The following is a 22,222-nucleotide window of genomic DNA, read 5'->3' on the forward strand; positions in this document are numbered from 1 at the left end:
TGAAGCTGAGGGCTATTGTATTGAAAAGCTAAAATGTTGAGGCAGGAATGACATAACGTGTCCACCCTGTGATAAAACAGGCCAACTGCTTGGACAATTAACCCGAGCACATACAACTAATGCAACATTCAACATATTGAAATCTAATACTCTATTCCTAAAGAACTATAAACACAATATCCTGTTACATCGATATTGTAAGAGACACTGTGTGCACGGAAGATATAAAACTTTAATCCATATCGATAAAACCTAAGTATTTGCCTAGAGAATTTGGTCAGATATTTATATGGACTGTCTCTATTCATTCGAAGGCAAACTCAAACAAAGCGGCGGACATACTGTCTGCTCACATCAGTAAGCTCGATACCCTTTCACCTGATACACCAAACTGATTATTGGGGACTTCAACGGCTGTGTGTTGAATAAAGTACGGCCTCATTATCACCAATATGTCACTTGTGAGACACGGCGAAACAGAACCTGTGCTACGAAAGCCTATAAATGGTATGTGAAGCAGCCACTGTGGTCAGTCAGATCATAACGCTGCTTATCTCGTTCCCCAGTATAAATAAACTCTCAAATCACAAAAACCAACAGTAAAATCTTTTAAAACCAGGACGAAAGAATCTATTAATCAACTGAAAGCTTGCTTTGACTGTACAGTGTGGGATAACTTCCGCGGATCATCGACTGATCTGGATGAGCTGAACGACATTGTTACAGATTATATCAGGTTCTGTATCGATGATATTGTTCCTTCAAAAACCATAATTTTTTTCCCTAACAACAAACTTGGATTATAGCATTGAATGGAAAGGACTTCTCAATGACAAGAAGCGTGCTTTCTGCGCACGAGACAGAAGTGAAAGAGATACAACGAGATGTCAAACGTTTGACTAAAAAATGTAAACTTACTTACAAAAAAAAATAGAAAAAGAATTTCGAACTAATAACTTGAAAGCAGCGTGGAATGGAATTAAAACCATGATTGGCAATGACAGTAAATATAAAGTCCTGAACACTCAAAACGGTGTCTTATTTGCGAGAGATCTCAATCAATTCTACTGAAGACTTCTCTCCGACACGCAATGCCTTCATTCAAAGCCTACCCAAAGATGATGGCTTAGTCATCACCGACCTTGATGTGATGCTAACATTCAGGAAGGTTAACATTCGGAAACAAATCGGCCCCATGGAATACGCGGCATTGCACTACGAGAATGTTGTGAACAGTTGTGCGGGATATACAGAGTGATGTTTCAGATGTCTGTCGACACCCATCACCCAACAATTTGGAAAACCTCGCATATAATCCACGTTCCCAAAAAGTCAAAACCTTCAATCATTAATGACTACCGTCCAGTTTCTCTTACTCCAATATTCATGTAATGCTTTGAACGAATTATCTTGAACTTAATTAAGTGAAACACAGGACATCTAATGGATCCTTTACAAGCTGCTTACAGGGCCGGGCGCGGGGTAGAAGTTGCACTCACTTCACTGTTGCATATAAGCAGGGATAATCTACAACAGGGCCTTATAGTCTCCCTGATATAACATTGATACTCATCAAGAGAATTCAAATCTTATGTAAGAATCCTGTTTGCGGACTTTTCCTGTGCTTTCAACACACTCAAGCCACATTTGATGATAAGGAAATTATTCAACATGGAAGTAAATAGTAACATCATCAAGTGGGTAGAGGCCTTCTTAATTAACCGACCTCAACGTGTTCGGGTCAATTCAACGCTTTCTGACGTTAATCTTGTGAGTACCGGTGCTCCTCAAGGCTGTGTCCTGTCCCCTGTCCTCTTCACACTCTATACAAATGACTGTTTATCTCATTCATCATCCTGTTTGAATTTCAAGTTTCCTGATGATTCCGCTGTGGTTGGGTTTATTCGTCAATCGGAGTTAGAGCATAGGAAAAATATTGATGTGTTTACTGTGTGGTGCAATGGCAATTTCCTCCGCATGAACATAAACAAAACAAAGGACGTGATAATTGACTTCCGAGGCAAAAAGGACAACTTGGAACCTGTTTGTATTGTTGGACATGAAGTAGAAACAGTAGAAGAGTATAGATATCTGGGTACTATCATTGATAATAAACTTTTATGAAAATGAGATTCACATCGTGTACAATAACATAACGGGATGAATTCTGACCCAGTCATCAGTATAATACAGAATACTATATTTAATTAGTTTTTACTCTATAAATTAATTAGATTAAGATTACCGTGTGTATTTAAGCCGGAAATAGCAATCCATGGACGTCAGCTTATTGTGGGAAGGTCAAACAGTCTTCATTTGGACCATGAAAACTTCAAACCAGCTTATATTTTTCATGATGAACTTAGTCTGCAGCCTTCAGCTTTGGCTTCTGTTCCACATATACACATGGAGATCCCGGTTAGAACTGGTCTTCAGAAACCCATGATTGTCATCTAAGAGGCGACTAACGTGTGGTCAGGCTCGCTGACTTGCTTGATGGATGTCATCGTTTCCAGAATCCACAGAGCCATGCTCATGCTGCCAATCATTGGATATTGTCTGGTCCCGACTGGATTATGTACAGACCTCCGCCATGTGGCTGGAATTATGCTGAGTGTGGTGTTAAACAACAAACAACAAAACGAACAAAACCTCCCACATTTACCAGAGATTTGTCAATATTTTGTCAGGGATCATAAGAATGTAAGTCCATACATCACTTTGTAAAGGAAAACAGAAACTGCATGTTTGTTGTCACATCTGAGACGTGGACGAAGATATTTATCTCACATCCAATGTCCCTGTGGAGATTCCCTGATCCCTGTGAGAACCAAATGGATGGGTTATATCCTGTCTTTGACTGTCCAGGCTGGTCACCACTATAACCCTGCTCCTGTTTCACCACAGTGGTCGACCTTGGTGGCCCACAGCGCTGGTGATATTTGCTTTATAACACTGGTGACAAATGAGACCCACAGGTGAGTGAGCCTGAGTGAGTGAGGCAACTTCAACAGTATTTCAGCTACGACTGGTTACGTCAACTTGATTTGGGAGGAGTGAGTGAGTGAGTTTAGTTTTACGCTGCACGCAGCAATATTCAGCTATATAGGGGTCGTCTGTAAATTATCGAGTCTGGACCAGACAATCCAGTGATCAACAACATGAGCATCGATCTGCGCAATTGGGATACGATGACATGTGTCAACCCAGTCAGCGAGTCTGACCACCCGATCCTGTTAGTCACCGCTTACGACACGCATGGGTTGATGAAGACCAATTCTAACCCGGATCTTCACGGTCCGATGTGGGAGGACCTTGACCTTTACTACAGTGAAACACACAAACAAGGGCATTGTGCTGACCATGCTGGAATTATTATCAAATCGATTCTATGATTCCACACCATGATCATAGCTTCGTGGCATACCCAAGGACTACAATCTGGTGAGTGAGTGAGTTTAGTTTTACACCGCACTCGGGAATATTCCAGCTATATGACGGCGGTCTGGACCAGACAATCCAGTGATCAACAACATGAGCATTGATCTGCGCAAGTGGGAACCGATGACATGTGTCAAACAAGTCAGCGAGCCTGACCACCCGATCCCGTTAGTTGCCTCTTCCCACAAGCATGTGTTACTGAAGATCAATATTCTAACCGGACCTTCACCAGTCACTAAAATCTGGAAGTGGCATAGATTACTTGGGTTATAGCTAAAAGGGCAACAAATTTGTTTGGCGTTTTAGCCTGAACCCTATTACTTGACCCATCTGCAGATCCTCACAGTGATGTTTAGCTTGACAACTGTGTAAGAATCTAGACCCATCGCCCTATGCAATTAACAAAAAGTTATCATCCATAAGGTCACTTAAATCTAAGGAATCTACCCCCAAAGCCAGTCTGTGCAATAAACAAGAAGTTGTTCTCCATAAAGTCGTATGCATTACTGACTCACCAACTTCTAGAATGCTGGTGAAACAATAAGTAATTATTATAGAAGCCACCAAACACTTGATTCTTTTGTAGGATAAGTTTGTCAATGCACAGTACAAATGGACGAACACAGTTCCAACATATCAAACTGTTTTCTTAGTTCAAATTTAGTTGGTGTGTGAAAAAAGAAAATTAATTAAGGTAAAGTTGGAATATTTTATTGTGAAAAACATTTCTCTTATAATCATAAAACAATCATGCAAAAAACATACGATATCACTGGTTGCGTAACAACATTTTTCTTAAGATCTCATAACAATCTCATAGCTATTCCTGTAACATGTGGCCACAGATATAGGTAGTCAGCACATTTTCGTATTATACACGTGATGTACAGAAACACTGCCACTAAACATGCTACATACATAGATACTGTGTAGAACATACATCAATAGGCATACATCGGCGGATCAAAAGGGTGCCTGGTTAAAATAAGTTGTCATGTTAATAGCACAGCAATAACCCTTAAACACAACTTTCATCATTCAATGACATATTTTATAAAGATACACAACAAAGCTGTCTACAATATATACTTCACTTGGGTAAATAACAAGGGCAGACAGACTGGGACAGCACACAGTGAAACCCAGGAAGCAGGGTTGACACCAAAGGCCCTTGGAAAAATATTTCAGACAGACTTGCCATTTACAATCACAAGAGACATACACACAACTCAAATATTTGAGGTCATGTTCGAAAATTGTCAGCAGTGGGGTTGGAACTGATCCCTGGTTTCCTGTGGAAACTACTGTACTGTTTCTGACCACCGTACAGTCCAGGGTACAGAATTACTGCCAGAACATTGGTACAAGTTCCAAAACATATCTAAAAGCATGTACAGCTTTACAAGAATACAAAAGAAGCAGGCTTCCGGTTAGCTGTCCATGGGTGTAGGACACTGAGAAAAGAAGCATTAGGATTAAATCAGAGTTTGATGATTTCTGTACTTTTGTGGGAAAGGGATGTGAAGGCTGTTTGAACCCAACTGCAGCATATTGTCATGGCAACAACAGCTTGATTATTACTGGTGACACAAGTGAGACTTAGCCCACACAATAACAGCAGCAATAACAGTGGGATGAGTACCACAGCACAATCCGGTTACCGACCAACCCTATTCTTATCCCCATAACCCTAGAAAACCTGAGGACTGAAAACATGATCAACTTCATCGGGTTAGAATGACAGCCAATCAGCTAATTCACACTATCTGACCAACCAATCACCATGCTAAATAAGTATTATTTACTGAGGGTCTGACAGGGGGGCTGTATAATGACATACTACACAAGACAAGCTTCATCACTTGTCAGAATAAAATCCAGGTTCATCCCTCTCTCAGCTGGATGTAACAATGACATGCACACAATTGAGGTAATGTCATGACTGGTAAGATTTGTACAACTGGTAACATGGAAGACAGCACAGGATGGCACGCTCACTAGTTTGAAACATACATGGTGTTAGATGCTGATTATACTGGTATTTTAACAAGCAATCCATGGCTCCATGAACAGGGACGAGGCAACACAGCACCTCTCTTCACTGTCAGTTTAAACAGTTTTCCCCGGGAAATTCTACTGGCTACTATAATATATCTCTTGCAACAAACTACCTGGGTCAGAACCAGCACTCTTACCCTACAAATGTCACTGAACAGTGCTTTAGAAATGCAGCACATATGCAAATGAACACATTTTAAAAATGTTAAATATAAAATAGATTTCATATAAGGGTAAAATCTCGGGAATATTAGATAACAGAGACATATATTTTTCTATCTATGAATACACATTACCAGAATAAGAACTTTAAATGAGTATACATAAAATGGCGTGTCTGCAATCATGACCATTTTTTTAAAAGAAGCAGATCTTTGCCAATACATTTGTTATCAAAAGTACATAAAAATGTGTAAAGTCATGCAAAGGTTTAAAAAAACATTCCAAATGATTCCAATTTACAGTGACACGAAAACTTGATGAAACCTGTGTGACCTGACCCCGTTCAACAGGGTCAAGCCTAACAATGAGGTCAAGGCCATCACAGTGGTGTACAAAATTAGCTGCAACAATAAACAGTGATGGAGAAAACACAACACCTCATCTGAACTAGGGATAACAAGGTCAAGGTTATCACGGAAGTCCACACAGCATTGAGCGTGAAACACAACATTGAATTCATCATTGTGACAACTGACAATGTAGTCTTTTAACTAACAATAACAACCCTGGACTGTGACTTGTACGTTGTGACACTCGCAACATGTTCAAGCTTATTCTACCTCATTCTTCCAAAAGAAGCTGCAATCACAGAAGTGTATTGACAGGTAAGGTAATGAAAGCAGGACCTGAGGAGGAGGATACAGAAACAAACTGCCTGATCTCTGATGATCAACATCAATGATACACCATTTGTCAATGTGGTGGTGGATTAACACTAAGCGGTTTCTGTATTCTAAATGACACACAAAACTGGCATTAAAGGACTGGCCATCTCATATGGGGCTGGGGGAGAAGGCAAGACAGAGTTCATTCTCCCAAAAACTGTCCAAGTGAATGCTTGAAAAACAAATGTTTCACACAGTTAAAAAAAAGAGAAATTGTCTGCCACAAGCAACACATTGTAGCTGGATGGCTTCTTTCCTAACAAAATGTATTTGGACTCATAGTTTTGTATGAAACAAATATCAAATTTGGTAAATAATCTGATCAAATATCTTGTAATCATTTCCATGACTCAGCCCATTCACAAAAAGAAAATGATCGGTCTCAAAATTACGAATTTAAAATCATTTAGACATTTAAGGTTGATGTAAAATATGGTCCTATTATTTCTCCTTCTGCTAGAGAAACAAACCTAAAAGGATGCTCACAACTGGAGCACTATCAATGTAAAGCAGACACTCCCCCGAAATAAGACACCACTGGTGTCAACCAGTCGACAGATACATCGGATATGTTCCCTGGCAGTGAGGAATTATGTATCAATACAGATAGATCACATCAATCAGTTATCAATAAATATCAGAGAAGTAGCTATGAGCATTAAATGTCAAAATAGTGTGAAATCACTGGTGGGTGGTGACATACTTATTTCTAACAACACAGCATCCGGAACATAACTTAGCAGCAGTCCATAAACAGACGTAACTTTATGTATAATGTGTGTAAATTATAACTATATCTCATCACAATAGTGTATGTAATATATTATTAATTACCCAATTTCATATCGATAATCATTAATAATTCTTCCAATCAGCAATATTTATTAATCGATGCTTCCGACTGGTAATACTCCTCATGTTGATCAGATTAGTCTCTGTCACACTGACCACCCCCTACCCCAGCTATGTGAACAGACTACATAATACTATGCAACAATAGTAGTTTTGACATTGCTCTCAAAGTCCTACTGTAAGATGAGACAATAGATATTTGAATATACGGATCTACCTAAATTCCTGCTTTAAGTATGTGAGCTGGACATTTACTGTGTCAGAGATATCACACTTTACTTAAAATGGCAGCTTCTTGATGGTAACATGTTAACTCATGTCGGTACAGTATGGTAGTGGCATCTGAAATATGATAACATTTAGTATTAATGACTTAGGGGTTTCAGCTTCTAACAGTCTGCCAAAGCAACAAGTACAGTTGGTCCTACGGGTGATACTGATTTCTTTATCCAGCAATTCTACTTGCATGAAAAAAGTACACACAACTGTACCAGAATTATCACTGAAAGTTAAAATATGTTGAAATTCCATATTTACTAATTTCCTGACAATCCTGGCTTAATTCATTTTAGTCAATGAATTGTTTCCTACATCTCTGCTTTAATGGTGGAAATGGTTACACTGCTCAAAAAGTAAGTCAGGTATCACACAAGCTCTACCATCCCTTCAGTAGCATATGTCCATTTTGACTGTTCCATTCCCACGGGTGATAAACAAGAAAATATCATCCGTGTAGTTCAGTTTGACTCAGTCAGTGGTTCCAAGCAACTACTCTCTGTGTGTGTGTGTGTGTGTGTGTGTGTGTGTGTGTGTGTGTGTGTGTGTGTGTGTGTGTGTGTGTGCGTGTGTGTGTGTGTACACTGATATATTGCACTACACCAGCAAACTAGCACATGTCAACCCGCTACATGAGCACTGTACCCTGTAACACAACTTCTTGTTTGAGGAGCCCATATAATATAAGAGTGAAATAACCCTAAACTGCTGCCTTAGTCACATAGCACGCTCTACACAGGCATTCTACAACTGCTGGAGACAGTTTCCTGTCTTGGGGGCTTCTGAAAATGAGAAACAATATTATATTCTGGTTTTGCAGGCTCCCCAAATATGTAAAATCTGTTCTACAATGACCACTCAAGAGCAGTGTTCAACAAGAAGGTGCTCTACCCAGCCTGTGTGTCAGCTGTTTTCCATGTCAAGGTCTAACTCCTCCAGTCCATCTCACTGCTGGGAGACGGGTAGAGAGCTGACGGAGGTGATGGTCAAACGTCTCTCCAGCGGGGGTTTGGGCTTGACATTGTGGCGCTGCATGTATGACAGGAACTGGTCCGGGATCTCTTCCAACACTTCCTTAGCGAGTCTAGCCTGGACAGACTGGGGATCCTCGCCATTACGACCAAGGAAGTCTCGCAGCGGCACAAACTGAAACAGATACAAAACAAACTTTGATATAAAGTTTCAACTTTCAAAAATTTACTCCCATTTTTATACAGCTTTACTGGTCATTGGATATGATGATGGTATAGAAGAATATATACTTAAATTTGCTCCATAATTTGAGTCATTGTATGTTTTGATAGGAACAAAGGTAAAGCTATGTTGAAAGTTGGAGAAGGGAATTATGAGGCAAGCTGGCCCACCGTTTGGCCAGTTAGTTGAAGAGGCTACAACGTTACACTAGTTACCTGTACTATGTCTCTCTCAGCATACCGTCCTCGTGACGACAGCCGCACATCATCGCCGTCAAGCACCTCCATGGCTACAAGCAAGACATAACTTTCAATCAACTGTCACAACTTGTAAGGATTTGTAACCAAATGCATGCATATGACAAATTAGGAAAATATGCTGTTGCGGTATTTTTTCAAAGAATTGGAAATTTACTTATAATTCATGAAATTTTGAATCATGTTACATAATTTGGCCTCTACTGACCTCAATATTTTACACTGATCACATATGCCTCAGGGATCATGTATCTTACACATTCGTACTCATACACAGTTTATACTGTGTGACCTTGAACCTTAATGCCATCCAATCATATGTTAGATAATAATCCCCCGGGATATTTCGGGGGTAGTAAGTCTCTAACATTTGTCATAACCGTGTGGCACCTCTGTCTTAGAGATGATGTATCTCAACTTATCATCAACATCGCCAAAGCACCTTTAAAATGTATTTTCATCTGCAAATGTCAAGTTCTTATCCCAAAAACAGTTCTTACAGAATGTATCTCATTCTATAAAATCACACGCCTCAGGCAGAGATTTACTGATAGATGGTACCTTACCGTCAAAGTCTGCATCCCCCACACCAATGATGATGATGGACATCGGTAAACTGGCAGCCTGGAAAAACACAATGTTGGAGGTGAGGTGAAATTGGGTTTAATGTGCTTGAAAATATTTCGCTCATATGACGACGTGCATGCGTGTGTATGTTTATGTGCGGCTGCTTGTACTAGCCCAGACTTAAGCTGGTTTTATAGTGCTAGCCCACTGAGATACCATGCCGCAGTGAAGCATGAATACCTCACTCAGACATTATACTGCCTCCGAGCCGACCAGTCCTTGTTGTACCCATTAATGCCGAACGCCAGGCAGGGACCAACAAGTACCATATGTTAAGGTCTTTTGGTATGACGCAGTCAGGGATCGAACCCTCAACCTTCCGCTCTCCGGGCGGATGCTCTAACCACTACACCAGGGAGGCGGTCACACTATGTTGGAATAAGTACAGTTTAAATAATCGAGGTGTGATCAAGCTGTTGTTAGTTAAGGAGCAATGAACAACTTTGTCCTTAACCTAAAAGCAGAGAACACAGGCTCAGTATATGCAGGTGATTCTAGAGCACATGGTTCTAGAGCACATGGTGTTACAGGTACACAAGGGACAGGATATACAAGAAGGACACTTGGGTCTGGAGTTGTTACGAAGATGATGATATTAACACTACTCACCTTAACGATGGCCTCAGTGGTCTGGGGCATGTCCGTGATAATGCCATCAGTTATGATGAGAAGGATGAAGTAGTCAGCCCCTTGCTGTGAAGTTTGTGCAAAGCTGAAAGGAAACAAGCAAACTTGATCAAGGCATCTGCCTGGTGAAAACACTGTTCTGTAAACGAAAAGCTGTGATGTCAACAAATGCTGGGGCCACAGATCATGCATCCATTGTTATACAGATATAACTGATCCACTCATTTGATCAACTGATACAGTAATGACTGCTTTGATATACTATGATGTATCAATTAACGACATATCCTATTTTGGTGTCAAGTTATGAAACCATAGTCCAGTGAACTTGCAACTTGTCATATGTACAGTGTGTAGACATACAGGAGACAACGGCACATACAGCTACAGGAGACAGGATTACCTTGCCACATGGTTGACGACTGGAGCAAAGTTTGTGGGTCCGTACAACTGGACAGAGTGTAGAGTCTTGTGGTAGGAATCCAGCACGCCCTGCACGCCATGGCAGTATGGGTTGTTGGGGTTACCATTCTGAAATATACACGTACACTACATGGAGTACAGACGTTTCTCTTCTACTTTGGACTAAAAACTAAAGATATATGTAGGATAAGTGTGTGTGAAGGATAAGGTTGTAACGATTCACTCGCATATTCGCTGAATCGAACCGTAGCCCTTCATGAATTCAATTCGTTATTCGTGGTTACCAGAACCGAATATTAACAAATATTTACGATTTTTTTAAGGGAGCATGTTTTACTTGAACCCTTATGTCCTTTCCAAGTCATGTTAGTTTGCCAAGGCCGCACATGGTACTGTTGACTATAACTATTACATACCAAATTTGAGTGTCATGAGATCACTGGTTATTGCTGTGACAAATCAAAACTGTCAACATGGGCGTTCCATAAAGTGCATCAATCACTTAACTACAATATTGTAACCGTGAATAATTATTCGTATTCGTTACCCAAAATTCATGATACGTATCATATTCACCAAATAGTGTATTCGTTGCAGCCCTAGTGAAGGACATGACTTTTGACATTTAAACAATCACAGCCCTTCCATGAACATCATTAATGAAGATGTCCTATAAGCCATGGCCATTTCATATCATGATCACGTCTGAAATTCAGTCAAAGAACTCCAGAAAGCAGTAGCAGCAGCAGCGGCGGAATCAACAGAATTATTAAGCATAAACACAGGTAGGCTTATTTGTGCCAATGGAGGGTTATCTCCCTTGTGACATCAAATACACAAGCCTGTGTCATTAGGTTTGAAATGCTACAGTCACACGAATACGCGTGAAAGATCTTTCATTGTCACTAGTTCTACCCATTCAGCAACATCTCAAAACCTCAAGGTGTAACAAATATAAGCCTCAGTACTTACCAATGCAAACTCATGAGACACAATGCCATCAGGAGGTAGTCTGGCACCGAATCCAAGAGCAGGGAACAGTTTGTCACTGAGGAAAGAAGCAGCACATGAACACAACCCTGGCCTGATTACTGCAACTACTGATAACATACCCAGGCTTTCAAATGTACTTCCCTCTTATTGTTGTAATAATCCACAAATGGACAAATCTATCTCACTTATGAAATCAGATTTCACCCCATTCTTATCTAAACTATCACTGTTTGCTAAAACTGTTCTTAGTCTTTTCTTAACAAATATTTCCACTTATATGTTATTGTATCATAAACGATTGTATGTTCTCTATATCATTTTGTATGATTTATGAGAATAAAATTCTGTTCTGTTCAAATCCATTCATTTCTAAGGCTATGATAAATCTTCCAAGAGCTGGTTCATTTCCTTCTGGGTGCTCATCATTTATATTTAAACGTATGAACACGACTTTTCAGGAGTCTACATTCTGGTTACCAACTTACTGGGTACCAACTTACTGCTGAAGAACCCCAAACACTGTCTGTTGTGTAACACCAGACTCAGCAATATACCAGCTATGTGATAGCCTGTAAATACTCCAGGAGGAACCAGGCAATCTAGTGATTAACATCTTCCATCCAATTTCCCCAGTGGGATATACCAAGTCAGGTAGCTTGGTCACCTTATGAAATCAGTTGCCTCTTATGACAAGCATGAGTTATGACCACCAATTCCAAGTTGGGTGTCTCCTCTCAGTGAATTGACTTTGAACAGCATTTCCCTTTTATCACAATATGTCAGCTTAATGTTGGAGAAAGTGATGCATGTTATAATAACCAATCACTTGGTAAAACAAAACAGTCAATCAGTTACTATTAGTCAAAGTTTAACTGATCTGGAACACAGGGGAGATAATTCTGTGCAACACTCCTCTGTTCACATAGCAACACTCACGTATCATAATCCTGGATGATATCTCCGACAGCACGGACAGCGGTGGCGTATGGGTTAGGTCTGTAGGGGTTCATGTAGTGCAGAGAGGTAGGAGTCTTTGGGTCACCGTTAGAGGCGGTAAAATCAACAGCAAATGTGCAGTGTAGTCGAGTCCTGAAATGTTTTAATAAATACAGAAAACTCAATCAGTACTCATCTATTAATGTAGGTAACCGACCAGTTGCTATCTAGTAATCACACGAACGAGTCTGCTGGCCACATGGTCAAATATGACATCACAGCTGACTGTTGGCACTTAAGGTACCACACTGAGAGTCCATGGTGGACACAAAATATTTCTCTGACAAGGGTTCTTTGAACTTTTGATGATAAACACATAAGATGTATCCACAAAACAGTGAACCAGATCTTACGAGCTGAACGTTCATGTACATACCTAGGAGGGTACGAGGCTAATCAGCTGATCACATTCCTGTTGTTAACACAAGTAACTCATACCCCAGTGGTTGATGACATGAGTGAGTGAGTGAGCTTAGTTTTATGCCGCATTTAGCCATATTCCAGCAATATCAAGGCAGGGGACACCAGAAATGGCCTTCACACATTGCACTCATGTCGGGAATCAAACCCGGGTCTTCAGCATGACGAGCAAACATCTTAACCACTAGGCTACCCCACCACCCCTTGGTGACATGCGCAAACCCTATCACTAAAGGATCACATTACACACTGTAATCACTCATTCATGAAGGGATAACTTACCCTCCCCTAATGTAATCCAGGAAAGTGTACACCTTCGCAATCTGGCAGGACATCAGCTCAACCTGAAGCAGCAAAACTATTTCATCAACAAAACCAAGAGCACATAACTGTGTCATCATTACAAGACTTCTATGCTTTAATTTGTCTCAGACTACCATAGTCCCCATACAGACTGACACCAGGGAGAGATCAGTGTTGTCACTGAGGCCACACACAAAACAGCAGGGGAATCAGGCAGAGAGTGAATGTGTGAGTGGTCCTAGCAATGTTACATCGAAGCTCCTTCCAAATCTCAAATATATTCCATTCTACAAAGCTATCTTACTGCCAAGACAACAATCACAACTCTCATACTGTTACATACTCTTACAAGTGGAATCTGTTCCTGGACCTGGTAAATAATTACTGTATATTACCTTAGATAAGCCGATCTCATAGATAAGCCAAGGTCCTATCTTGACCCTTAAAATCTGTATCAAAATGGTATGTCCCGTACATAAGCCGAACCACCAACAATCTTCTTGCCATGAGCATTGGAAATGGAGTAAATGGAAAAGTGGTTTCACTGTCAATCATGCACATAGCTATTCCTTGGTGTAGTCAGTCCTCACAAGCACTGGGTATGGGGGGATCTTTCTGTCCCTCCAACTGCTACCACGACAGGAAGTACGACAGGAAGAATGACACAGTATGACAGTATGACAAAGTCTGTTTGACAACACACTTACCACTCCTGAGTTCTTGTACTTGTTCCCTTTCTTTGCCTTCTTCTTCGGACTAATACACTGAAACACAATGTCATCATGTTTAGTACACTGTAACAATTCAACTCATACACTGTAACACAATGTATTGAATATTGCAGTACACTGTCATTCATGTATTGACGACTGTAACACAATGTATTGTATAGTATGACCAGAAATTATTGAGAATTTTAGGAATATCTTTAATAGACCGATCCAGTCCCGGCCTATAAGCCCCGCCCACTTCGTTTTTGACGTTAGGGGGGACAATCACTGGCAAATCACAATGGCGTCACCGCCGGCGAAACGTTACGTGATTGCGAACGTTGTTGATGAATTCTGCTTGTGATACTTTGGTATCCGTCGTTTGTGAATGTTATTTAAAGAGGCAAGTTATACGTATGTGATTTTTAATATATTTTAGCTGGCAGATTACAACTGGCGGAGCGAGTGAAAATGAGTTACATGCCCGATGAAAAATCGTCTCGACTAGCTGCTGAGACTGTAGGAAGCGTAATTTCTTTCGAATCAATTAATCTATCTGGCAATTCACCTCCGTCACAGATATTAGCAGGGGAAGGATAACTGAATTTTGTTGTTTGGGTTTATAATTTTTTAAAACTCGTGAACACAACCACATGTTCATGATGCAGATCGTTTCGGTATCTATAAATAGATTATCAACACTGCACGTGGTGCCTTTACTTATCCGTTGGCGTTGTTCAAATTTAGTTAATAATCTGAAAACATGGGTTTCTATCTTTTAATGAATTAAGAGAATGGTAAATAAAAAGCAGAAAATATTTCCCGTCTACTACTTCATGCACCTTATTTGTCTGTACAATTAATGTAAACAAATCAATCACAGCATAACCTATTTGATCTTATTTGGAAATCTGGAAAAGGTAATTGGGCTTGTAAACAATATGTTTCCATGGACGTCTCTGGACATACCCAGAAGCAAATATTCAACAGCTGATCTGCAGCAACTCTCAGTAAAGTTTCTCTCTTCAAAATCTGTACACCAAGATAAAATGACACTGAATAAAAGGAAATCATTTTTTTAATCATCATTTCCATTTAATTTTTCTATAAGTACTTTGTTGTGGAATCCTAATTTACATACAAACTTCCACAATACTGGACTTCATGAACTGCCAGCGTTTATGTACAGGTATGTCACAGCACCATAACACAAAGAAGATCCAAGATGCAGTCTGCACCTGTACACTAGCTAACCCATCTTCCAGAAATAGGAAACATGTGATGCAAAATTTTGGAACAGAGAATCCACAGTTATCCGAACAATTAACTAGCATTGAAATAGAATGTTACACAAAATACAAATGAAGATCTATTGTTTTTTCATCAGAGACGTTTAACTGCTAACTACTAGTGTAAATAAGGTGCAAAGAAACTATCCTATGTTCAAAGCCTTCTGTCAATACAATTAAATATTGACATTATTGCTTCTTAATTAAACAATGATAATCTTTGTTTTATTAGATCTGAGACCATATCCCCAGAGGACATAACTCTGATTTTGATCTATTTCCTTTTCTGAAATACTGACTGGTGTCATAAAAATTATAGTAAAGTTGATTCAAAATTTGGTAAAAGTCATAACAAAGGTTTAGGAAAACAGACATGAAAATGTCCCGAAGCGTTCACCTCCTACAAACCAGTGTGCAATTTAACATGAAGCTCATTTTGCAAATAACCATCAACAAACCTTGAACAATTTGTCCAAATCCACCATCTTAATAAACACTAGCTTTGGCTCAGTCTTCAAATATTAGTAACCTCCTAAAAAACTTATGATTTATCAGAAGAATTACATCAAATATGGGTTAAATATATGTTTCAATATTTATTCCGTTACATGAAAAGTCACCTGAGATTTTTGTAAGTTATTCTGTTCCAGGACTGGATAATGCCTGACCAGGGTTTGACCAAAACGTAGCCTTTGCTTTTTCAAATTTTCTGGATATTGAAATAACTTTAATGAGTTATGATACTAGCAATCACTTTCAGAATTATCTTATTAGTAAATGTAGTATTTAAAAAAAACATCTAAAAGCAGGAGCCAAGAAACTAAGTTCATACCAAGTGATTGTCCTGCCATGATATGTATGGTGTTTGTTTGCCTAGTTCTGCCTTAAAATCTAAAAAATCCGATATGTCAATCAATTAAATAATTATTTATTATTGATTAGATTATTAGTATTAATTTTATTACCCTTCCACGTTTACTAAAAAAAGCAAGATTCTTAAAACATACCTTGCTATCATTTCCAGTGAATTAATCAAAATTACAGTTGTAATATTACTCCTAAAATGTACCATTATATGTGAATAATTTATGTGGTAACAAAACTTCAAATAATGTTCTCATAATTAAGATATACACTTTATTTCACTCCGTCCAATACTCTAGAAAGCCACTATTCTTCTCACATAGTTTTCGTATTCGATCAACATGGAGGATGGTAATTCAGTTCAAAGTCCCATGCAACTCTTTATAAAAAATCTGAAATATTTAAAGCATGGTTTTATAGGCACTCATATGAACTAATTTTGACACTTGGATATTGCATGATAGGCAACTGCTGACACTAACAATATTTCCGTTTGAATAAAAAATATTACTCCTCGAATATTTTGCTCTGTTAACAAGATACTGTAGGCCTTCAGATTGTGCTTATGAAACTTAAAACATCTTAAAATGTGTGACAAATTGAAGAATATCTAAGAGCGAAGGGGACAATATCCGCCACATTGTTCTTTCATGTAACAAGTTTTGCTATTTCGGTTGACCCTAACCGAAATGAAGATTTGTTTACATTGTGCGACGGCTTTCTCGCCTGTCTCATTTGAGCTTTATGGCGTACCAACTCAATGCCTAGTAGTGACTAAAACGTTAAGCAAAACAATTTTGTAGTTACAAAATTGTCCGTGTTTATAACACTTGCAAAGTCTTAAACTGCTATTTGTTGTCATCAATTGGTAATGATTTTGCACATGTGCAAAAGTGTGAAATTCGTGCACATTCTCCTCAGCAGGCAGACGTAGGTTTTTTGAACGATGGTGCAGACATTTAACTGATCGTTAGGCCTATCGCGTTTCTTGATCCGCCTCCATTTTTGTTGTCTTGACCGTAATGGTTTTGTTAAGGTATACATCAAATCGAAGCAATATGTAATAAATATAGCGAGTGTAAATGGCATAATTCGAAGCACATCGTTTCGAATGCATCGTTTGACCCCGGAAATAAGTCTGACAAAACCACACAGCGCTCCCGGCCCGCTGATTGGCCAAAATTGACGCATGCGCCAGTTTTGATTGACAGACTGGATCGGTCTATTGGATTTCTAGAATAAACAACCTTGACCAGCTATCAAGTGCTTGGTTTCATTCAAGAGAGACAACTTTGTTAATCCTTTTTCATTAGTTTGTGAAGAGTTATCCCCCTTTGTTTACTTGCTAGCAGGCAACATTTTCAGTGATCCTCAGTATGGATGATTTAGAGAAGAGGAAGTTGATTGAGTATTATAACAAGGACATCAGATCAGTAATTTCAAGTAGAACAGGCATCCCTTTGTCCACTGTTTATCGTGTTTTTATAAATATTGCAAATGGATATGGCATTGAGCACCAGGGAGGCGCAGGTAGGCCCTGAAAATTGACTGTCGGTGACAGGAGGCGGCTTGGTATTCTTGTTTCTAAAAACAAACAAAGGAGTTTAGAAAACTTAAGGCTAGATATGATTGATAGAGGAACTGTTAGAACTGAGCTGCATGCAGTGGGTTGGCAGAGAAGTTGAGGAATTTCATCACCAATCATGAAACCTGAACAAAAGGAGCAAAGGTTGAACTGGTGCTTACAGCATAGAAATTTTAACTGGGACAATGTGATTTTCTCAGATGAAAGTTCTGTGTGGCTGTTTCCTAATACACTGAAATTCTGGACCAAACAAACTGAAAAACCTTTGTATCAGCGCCAAAAGTACAGTCCGAAACTTAACGTGTGGGGTGGCATATCTGTGTTAGGGGCAACGCCCTTCTGTGTATTTGAAGGGAATATGAACAGTGAGCGGTACACAGATATTCTTGAGGGACATTTACTTCCATCTGCTCACGTGTTCTATGGAAATTTTTGGATTTTCCAGCAGGACAACGACCCAAAACATCGTTCAAAGCATTCACAGGCCTGGTTTCGGACCCAAAATATGACATTATTAGATTGGCCAAGCTATAGCCCTGACCTAAATCCAATAGAAACTGTTTGGGGACTTATGAAGGAACGTGTCAATAAGAAAAATCTCACAAATATTGCTGAAATGAAAGAAGAGGTAGTCCGATATTGGGACAACATGGACCACGACTTTCTAACTTCTTTGATCAGTATAGTGTGCCCCGCCGCATTGAAGCCTGCATTGCTGCCCATGGTGACTTGACAAGATACTAACTGTTCACCTGTCTTTGAATCTGGAGTTATGTTCTGCTAATATTCACATATAATACTTGAGTAATGAGTGAAAAAAATATATAAAATTACAATCTTAAATTCTCAATAATATCTGGTTGTACTGTATATTGGAGTACACTGTCATTCATGAATTGTGCACCACAAAACATAATCACCATAATTTACCTGGAACCTTTCTGCATTATACAAAATGATTAGATTAGATTAGATTAGATTAGAAAACAGCTTCATTTATGTATCGGTACTGAATACTGCAGAAGCTAATGTCAGTCATGAAATGCTCAAAGAAAGAGAGATGATGAAAGAAAATTGAATGGATTACATCACAATCAAACAATGTTATTTCAGCATCACTGGAAGATGCCCTTTTGAATATTTTGGGGTTTGGGTTATAAATGAAAGAGGAATTGATAATACAATAAAGATAAGCATTACGTGGCATCGTCAATTGTAACATGATGTCAATACAATCGAGGGTAATGCCACATCTGTTTCACAACTAGGCCAGTTCTCTTAGCCAGATAGTTCTTCAGAAAATGAATGGAAACGTGTCTTTCACAATGCTCATCATGCTCATTTCAGATTTGCTGATTGAATTGAAAACTTTACACCCAGTAATTAGAAATATCCAAGCATCAAATACTCAATAAATGAGCCAATGTGAACAGGGAATATGAAAGTAAAGTTTGGGTATTGAATGAAGGACCCAACTTCTACTCACCTCATATTTATTTTGTTCTATTCTGCCCCTTGACAGCTCCCGCAGTGAGGTGGTGAATTCCCCAATAAAATCATGCCTGCAACCAACACAGAAGAACAAGTGAGGACACCAGTATCAACACAGCTTATCTTTATGTCACCTCATCAATAGATGTAACCATGGATATTCAGTAGCATATGGGAACCAGGTGAGATAAGTCATATTACTATAAACATTCTTGCACATCTCAGGCAGTTTGGGTTAGGCAGGATAAAATGTCCTGTATGTTGTATGGTAGCGCATGCCACTATGGCATAACGTTCAGCACTATACAAGTGGCCCTATTATTTTCACTATTACCGTTACTGCACCATCCTGGGCCTACTTGCACAAAGCGATCTCAGCGCTACAATGACTGTAACTCCCATTCTCCAACATAGGCTTAAGATAGTCGTAGCGCTAAGATCGCTTTGTGCAAGTGGGCCCTGGTGGTCATACACTTACCCTCCATCCGCATCCCAGTCATAGCATTCGATCTTGATGGACCTGGGGACAGAGACAAATCAATAAATAATACAGCCACTATTTGTTGTGCGGTACAGGGACAATGTTTCCTGCACATACCCTGATAAATTCAACATCAATTCTTACCCAAAACCATACTTCACAGTGGGGCTGATTGTAAAGAATAACTATACCCAGCAACAAAAGTTCTTGTGACGCTATTAAAATTGGTGTAGAAAAACACATAAGAAAACAAAGTTAATACAAACACTTTTATTTCATAGAACACATTTGACCTGCTAATGACAACCTTAATTTCGGATTAGTGACCATTTCAAAGGGTAAAACACCAATCTGAATGCTTAGGGGGTAAAATGAAAAGTCCCACTCTAATACCGGGTATGACCACCAGCAGAGTTGATACAACACACCTCCGTCCCATGGAATTAATCAGTCGTGTATGACATCGTTGTGGGATGTTGTCCCAGATCTCACGAAGACGTTGTTGCAGTTGCTGCAGCATTACAGGCGGATTTGGTGAGCGTCGCAAGCCTCTTTCCATTTCATCCCACACATGCTCAATAGGCGACATGTCCGGTGACTTAGCTGGCCAGGGAAGCACATCAACATTGTTCTGAGCCAGAAAACGTTGAACAATACGGGCAGTGTGCGGTCTGGCTTTGTCCTGCTGTAACGTCATCCCTGGTCCATGTTGCCGTATGAGCGGTAAAACTGCTGGTTGGAGAACCACTCCCGATATCGCTGCCCTGTCAGATTACCAGCGATGATGAGGAGGTCTGTCTTGTTTGTAGCCGTAATTCCACCTCAGATTATCACGCTACCGCCTCCGAACCAATCAATTTCCATTACATAATTGTCAGCATAACGTTCGCCACATTGACGGTAAACTCGCACACAGCCATCAGCTCTGTGAAGCGGAAATCTGGACTCAGCTGTGAAGAGGACATGATTCCACTGACCTTGAGTCCATCTCACATGCTGTCTTGCCCACTGCAGACGTCGTTGGCGATATTGTAACGTCAAAATCGGCCGTCTTGATGGGCGTCATGCGATGATCCCAAAACACCTTAAACGTCGACGAACGGTTTGTGGTGATATTCGCCTCAGTCCAAGGATGGTTGCTGCCGTGACTGTTGCTTGCTGGAAGCGGTTCCGAAAGTGTGTCTGTCAAATCCAGTTGTCTTGACATCGGGTCGTTACCGGGGGGTGGACCATTACGAGGACGGTCTCTGACGTGATTTGTCTGTTGGTGTGGCTGCCACAAGTTCCATACTGTGTTTCGATGGACATTGAATCTGCGAGCACCTTCTCGTTGTGGAGTACCGGATTGGAGCATTCCAATAACTCGCCAACGTTCATTTTCTGTTAGCCTTGGCATAACAATTGTTTAATTCTGCTGAGAAATTTGATGTTTTTTTCAGGTTGCACTCCTTCAACGTGTCTTTATCAGGAATGAAACATTCTCTCCACTACCCAGGTTTAAAGATCCACAGTCTAACACATTCTCTCCACTACCCAGGTTTAAAGATCCACAGTCTAACACATTCTCTCCACTACCCAGGTTTAAAGATCCACAGTCTAACACATTCTCTCCACTACCCAGGTTTAAAGATCCACAGTCTAACACATTCTCTCCCACTACCCAGGTTTAAAGATCCACAGTCTAACACATTCTCTCCACTACCCAGGTATAAAGATCCACAGTCTAACACATTCTCTCCACTACCCAGGTTTAAAGATCCACAGTCTAACACATTCTCTCCACTACCCAGGTTTAAAGATCCACAGTCTAACACATTCTCTCCACTACCCAGGTTTAAAGATCCACAGTCTAACACATTCTCTCCACTACCCAGGTTTAAAGATCCACAGTCTAACACATTCTCTCCACTACCCAGGTTTAAAGATCCACAGTCTAACACATTCTCTCCACTACCCAGGGTTTAAAGATCCACAGTCTAACACATTCTCTCCACTACCCAGGTTTAAAGATCCACAGTCTAACACATTCTCTCCACTACCCAGGTTTAAAGATCCACAGTCTAACACATTCTCTCCCCACCCAGGTTTAAAGATCCACAGTCTAACACATTCTCTCACTACCCAGGTATAAAGATCCACAGTCTAACACATTCTCTCCACTACCCAGGTTTAAAGATCCACAGTCTAACACATTCTCTCCACTACCCAGGTTTAAAGATCCACAGTCTAACACATTCTCTCCACTACCCAGGTTTAAAGATCCACAGTCTAACACATTCTCTCCACTACCCAGGTTTAAAGATCCACAGTCTAACACATTCTCTCCACTACCCAGGTTTAAAGATCCACAGTCTAACACATTCTCTCCACTACCCAGGTTTAAAGATCCACAGTCTAACACATTCTCTCCACTACCCAGGTATAAAGATCCACAGTCTAACACATTCT

At 39.9% G+C, this 22,222-nt stretch overlaps 1 protein-coding gene across 2 annotated transcripts in view; it reads right to left on the reverse strand.

Moving 5' to 3' along the window:
• Positions 1 to 4,136: 4,136 nt before the first annotated feature.
• Positions 4,137 to 22,222, reverse strand: part of LOC124252916 (copine-8-like) — a 44,695-nt gene continuing 26,609 nt past the window's right edge. For both annotated transcript variants that reach the window (XM_046686592.1, XM_046686591.1), the window contains 12 exons: positions 19,772 to 19,813; positions 19,289 to 19,364; positions 14,062 to 14,118; positions 13,334 to 13,395; positions 12,572 to 12,724; positions 11,615 to 11,690; positions 10,623 to 10,750; positions 10,202 to 10,304; positions 9,532 to 9,589; positions 8,924 to 8,997; positions 8,098 to 8,660; positions 4,137 to 8,013 (listed from right to left, as the gene is read on the reverse strand). In XM_046686592.1, the coding sequence (XP_046542548.1) occupies positions 8,460 to 8,660; positions 8,924 to 8,997; positions 9,532 to 9,589; positions 10,202 to 10,304; positions 10,623 to 10,750; positions 11,615 to 11,690; positions 12,572 to 12,724; positions 13,334 to 13,395; positions 14,062 to 14,118; positions 19,289 to 19,364; positions 19,772 to 19,813 (1,030 nt within the window). In that variant the 3' untranslated portion in view covers positions 4,137 to 8,013; positions 8,098 to 8,459. The remainder of the gene's footprint in view (positions 8,014 to 8,097; positions 8,661 to 8,923; positions 8,998 to 9,531; positions 9,590 to 10,201; positions 10,305 to 10,622; positions 10,751 to 11,614; positions 11,691 to 12,571; positions 12,725 to 13,333; positions 13,396 to 14,061; positions 14,119 to 19,288; positions 19,365 to 19,771; positions 19,814 to 22,222) is intronic.

Source organism: Haliotis rubra, unplaced genomic scaffold, assembly GCF_003918875.1.
Source record: "Haliotis rubra isolate DU_JTF1 unplaced genomic scaffold, ASM391887v1 Scf53, whole genome shotgun sequence".
In the NCBI taxonomy this organism is placed as follows: Eukaryota; Metazoa; Mollusca; class Gastropoda; order Lepetellida; family Haliotidae; genus Haliotis; species Haliotis rubra.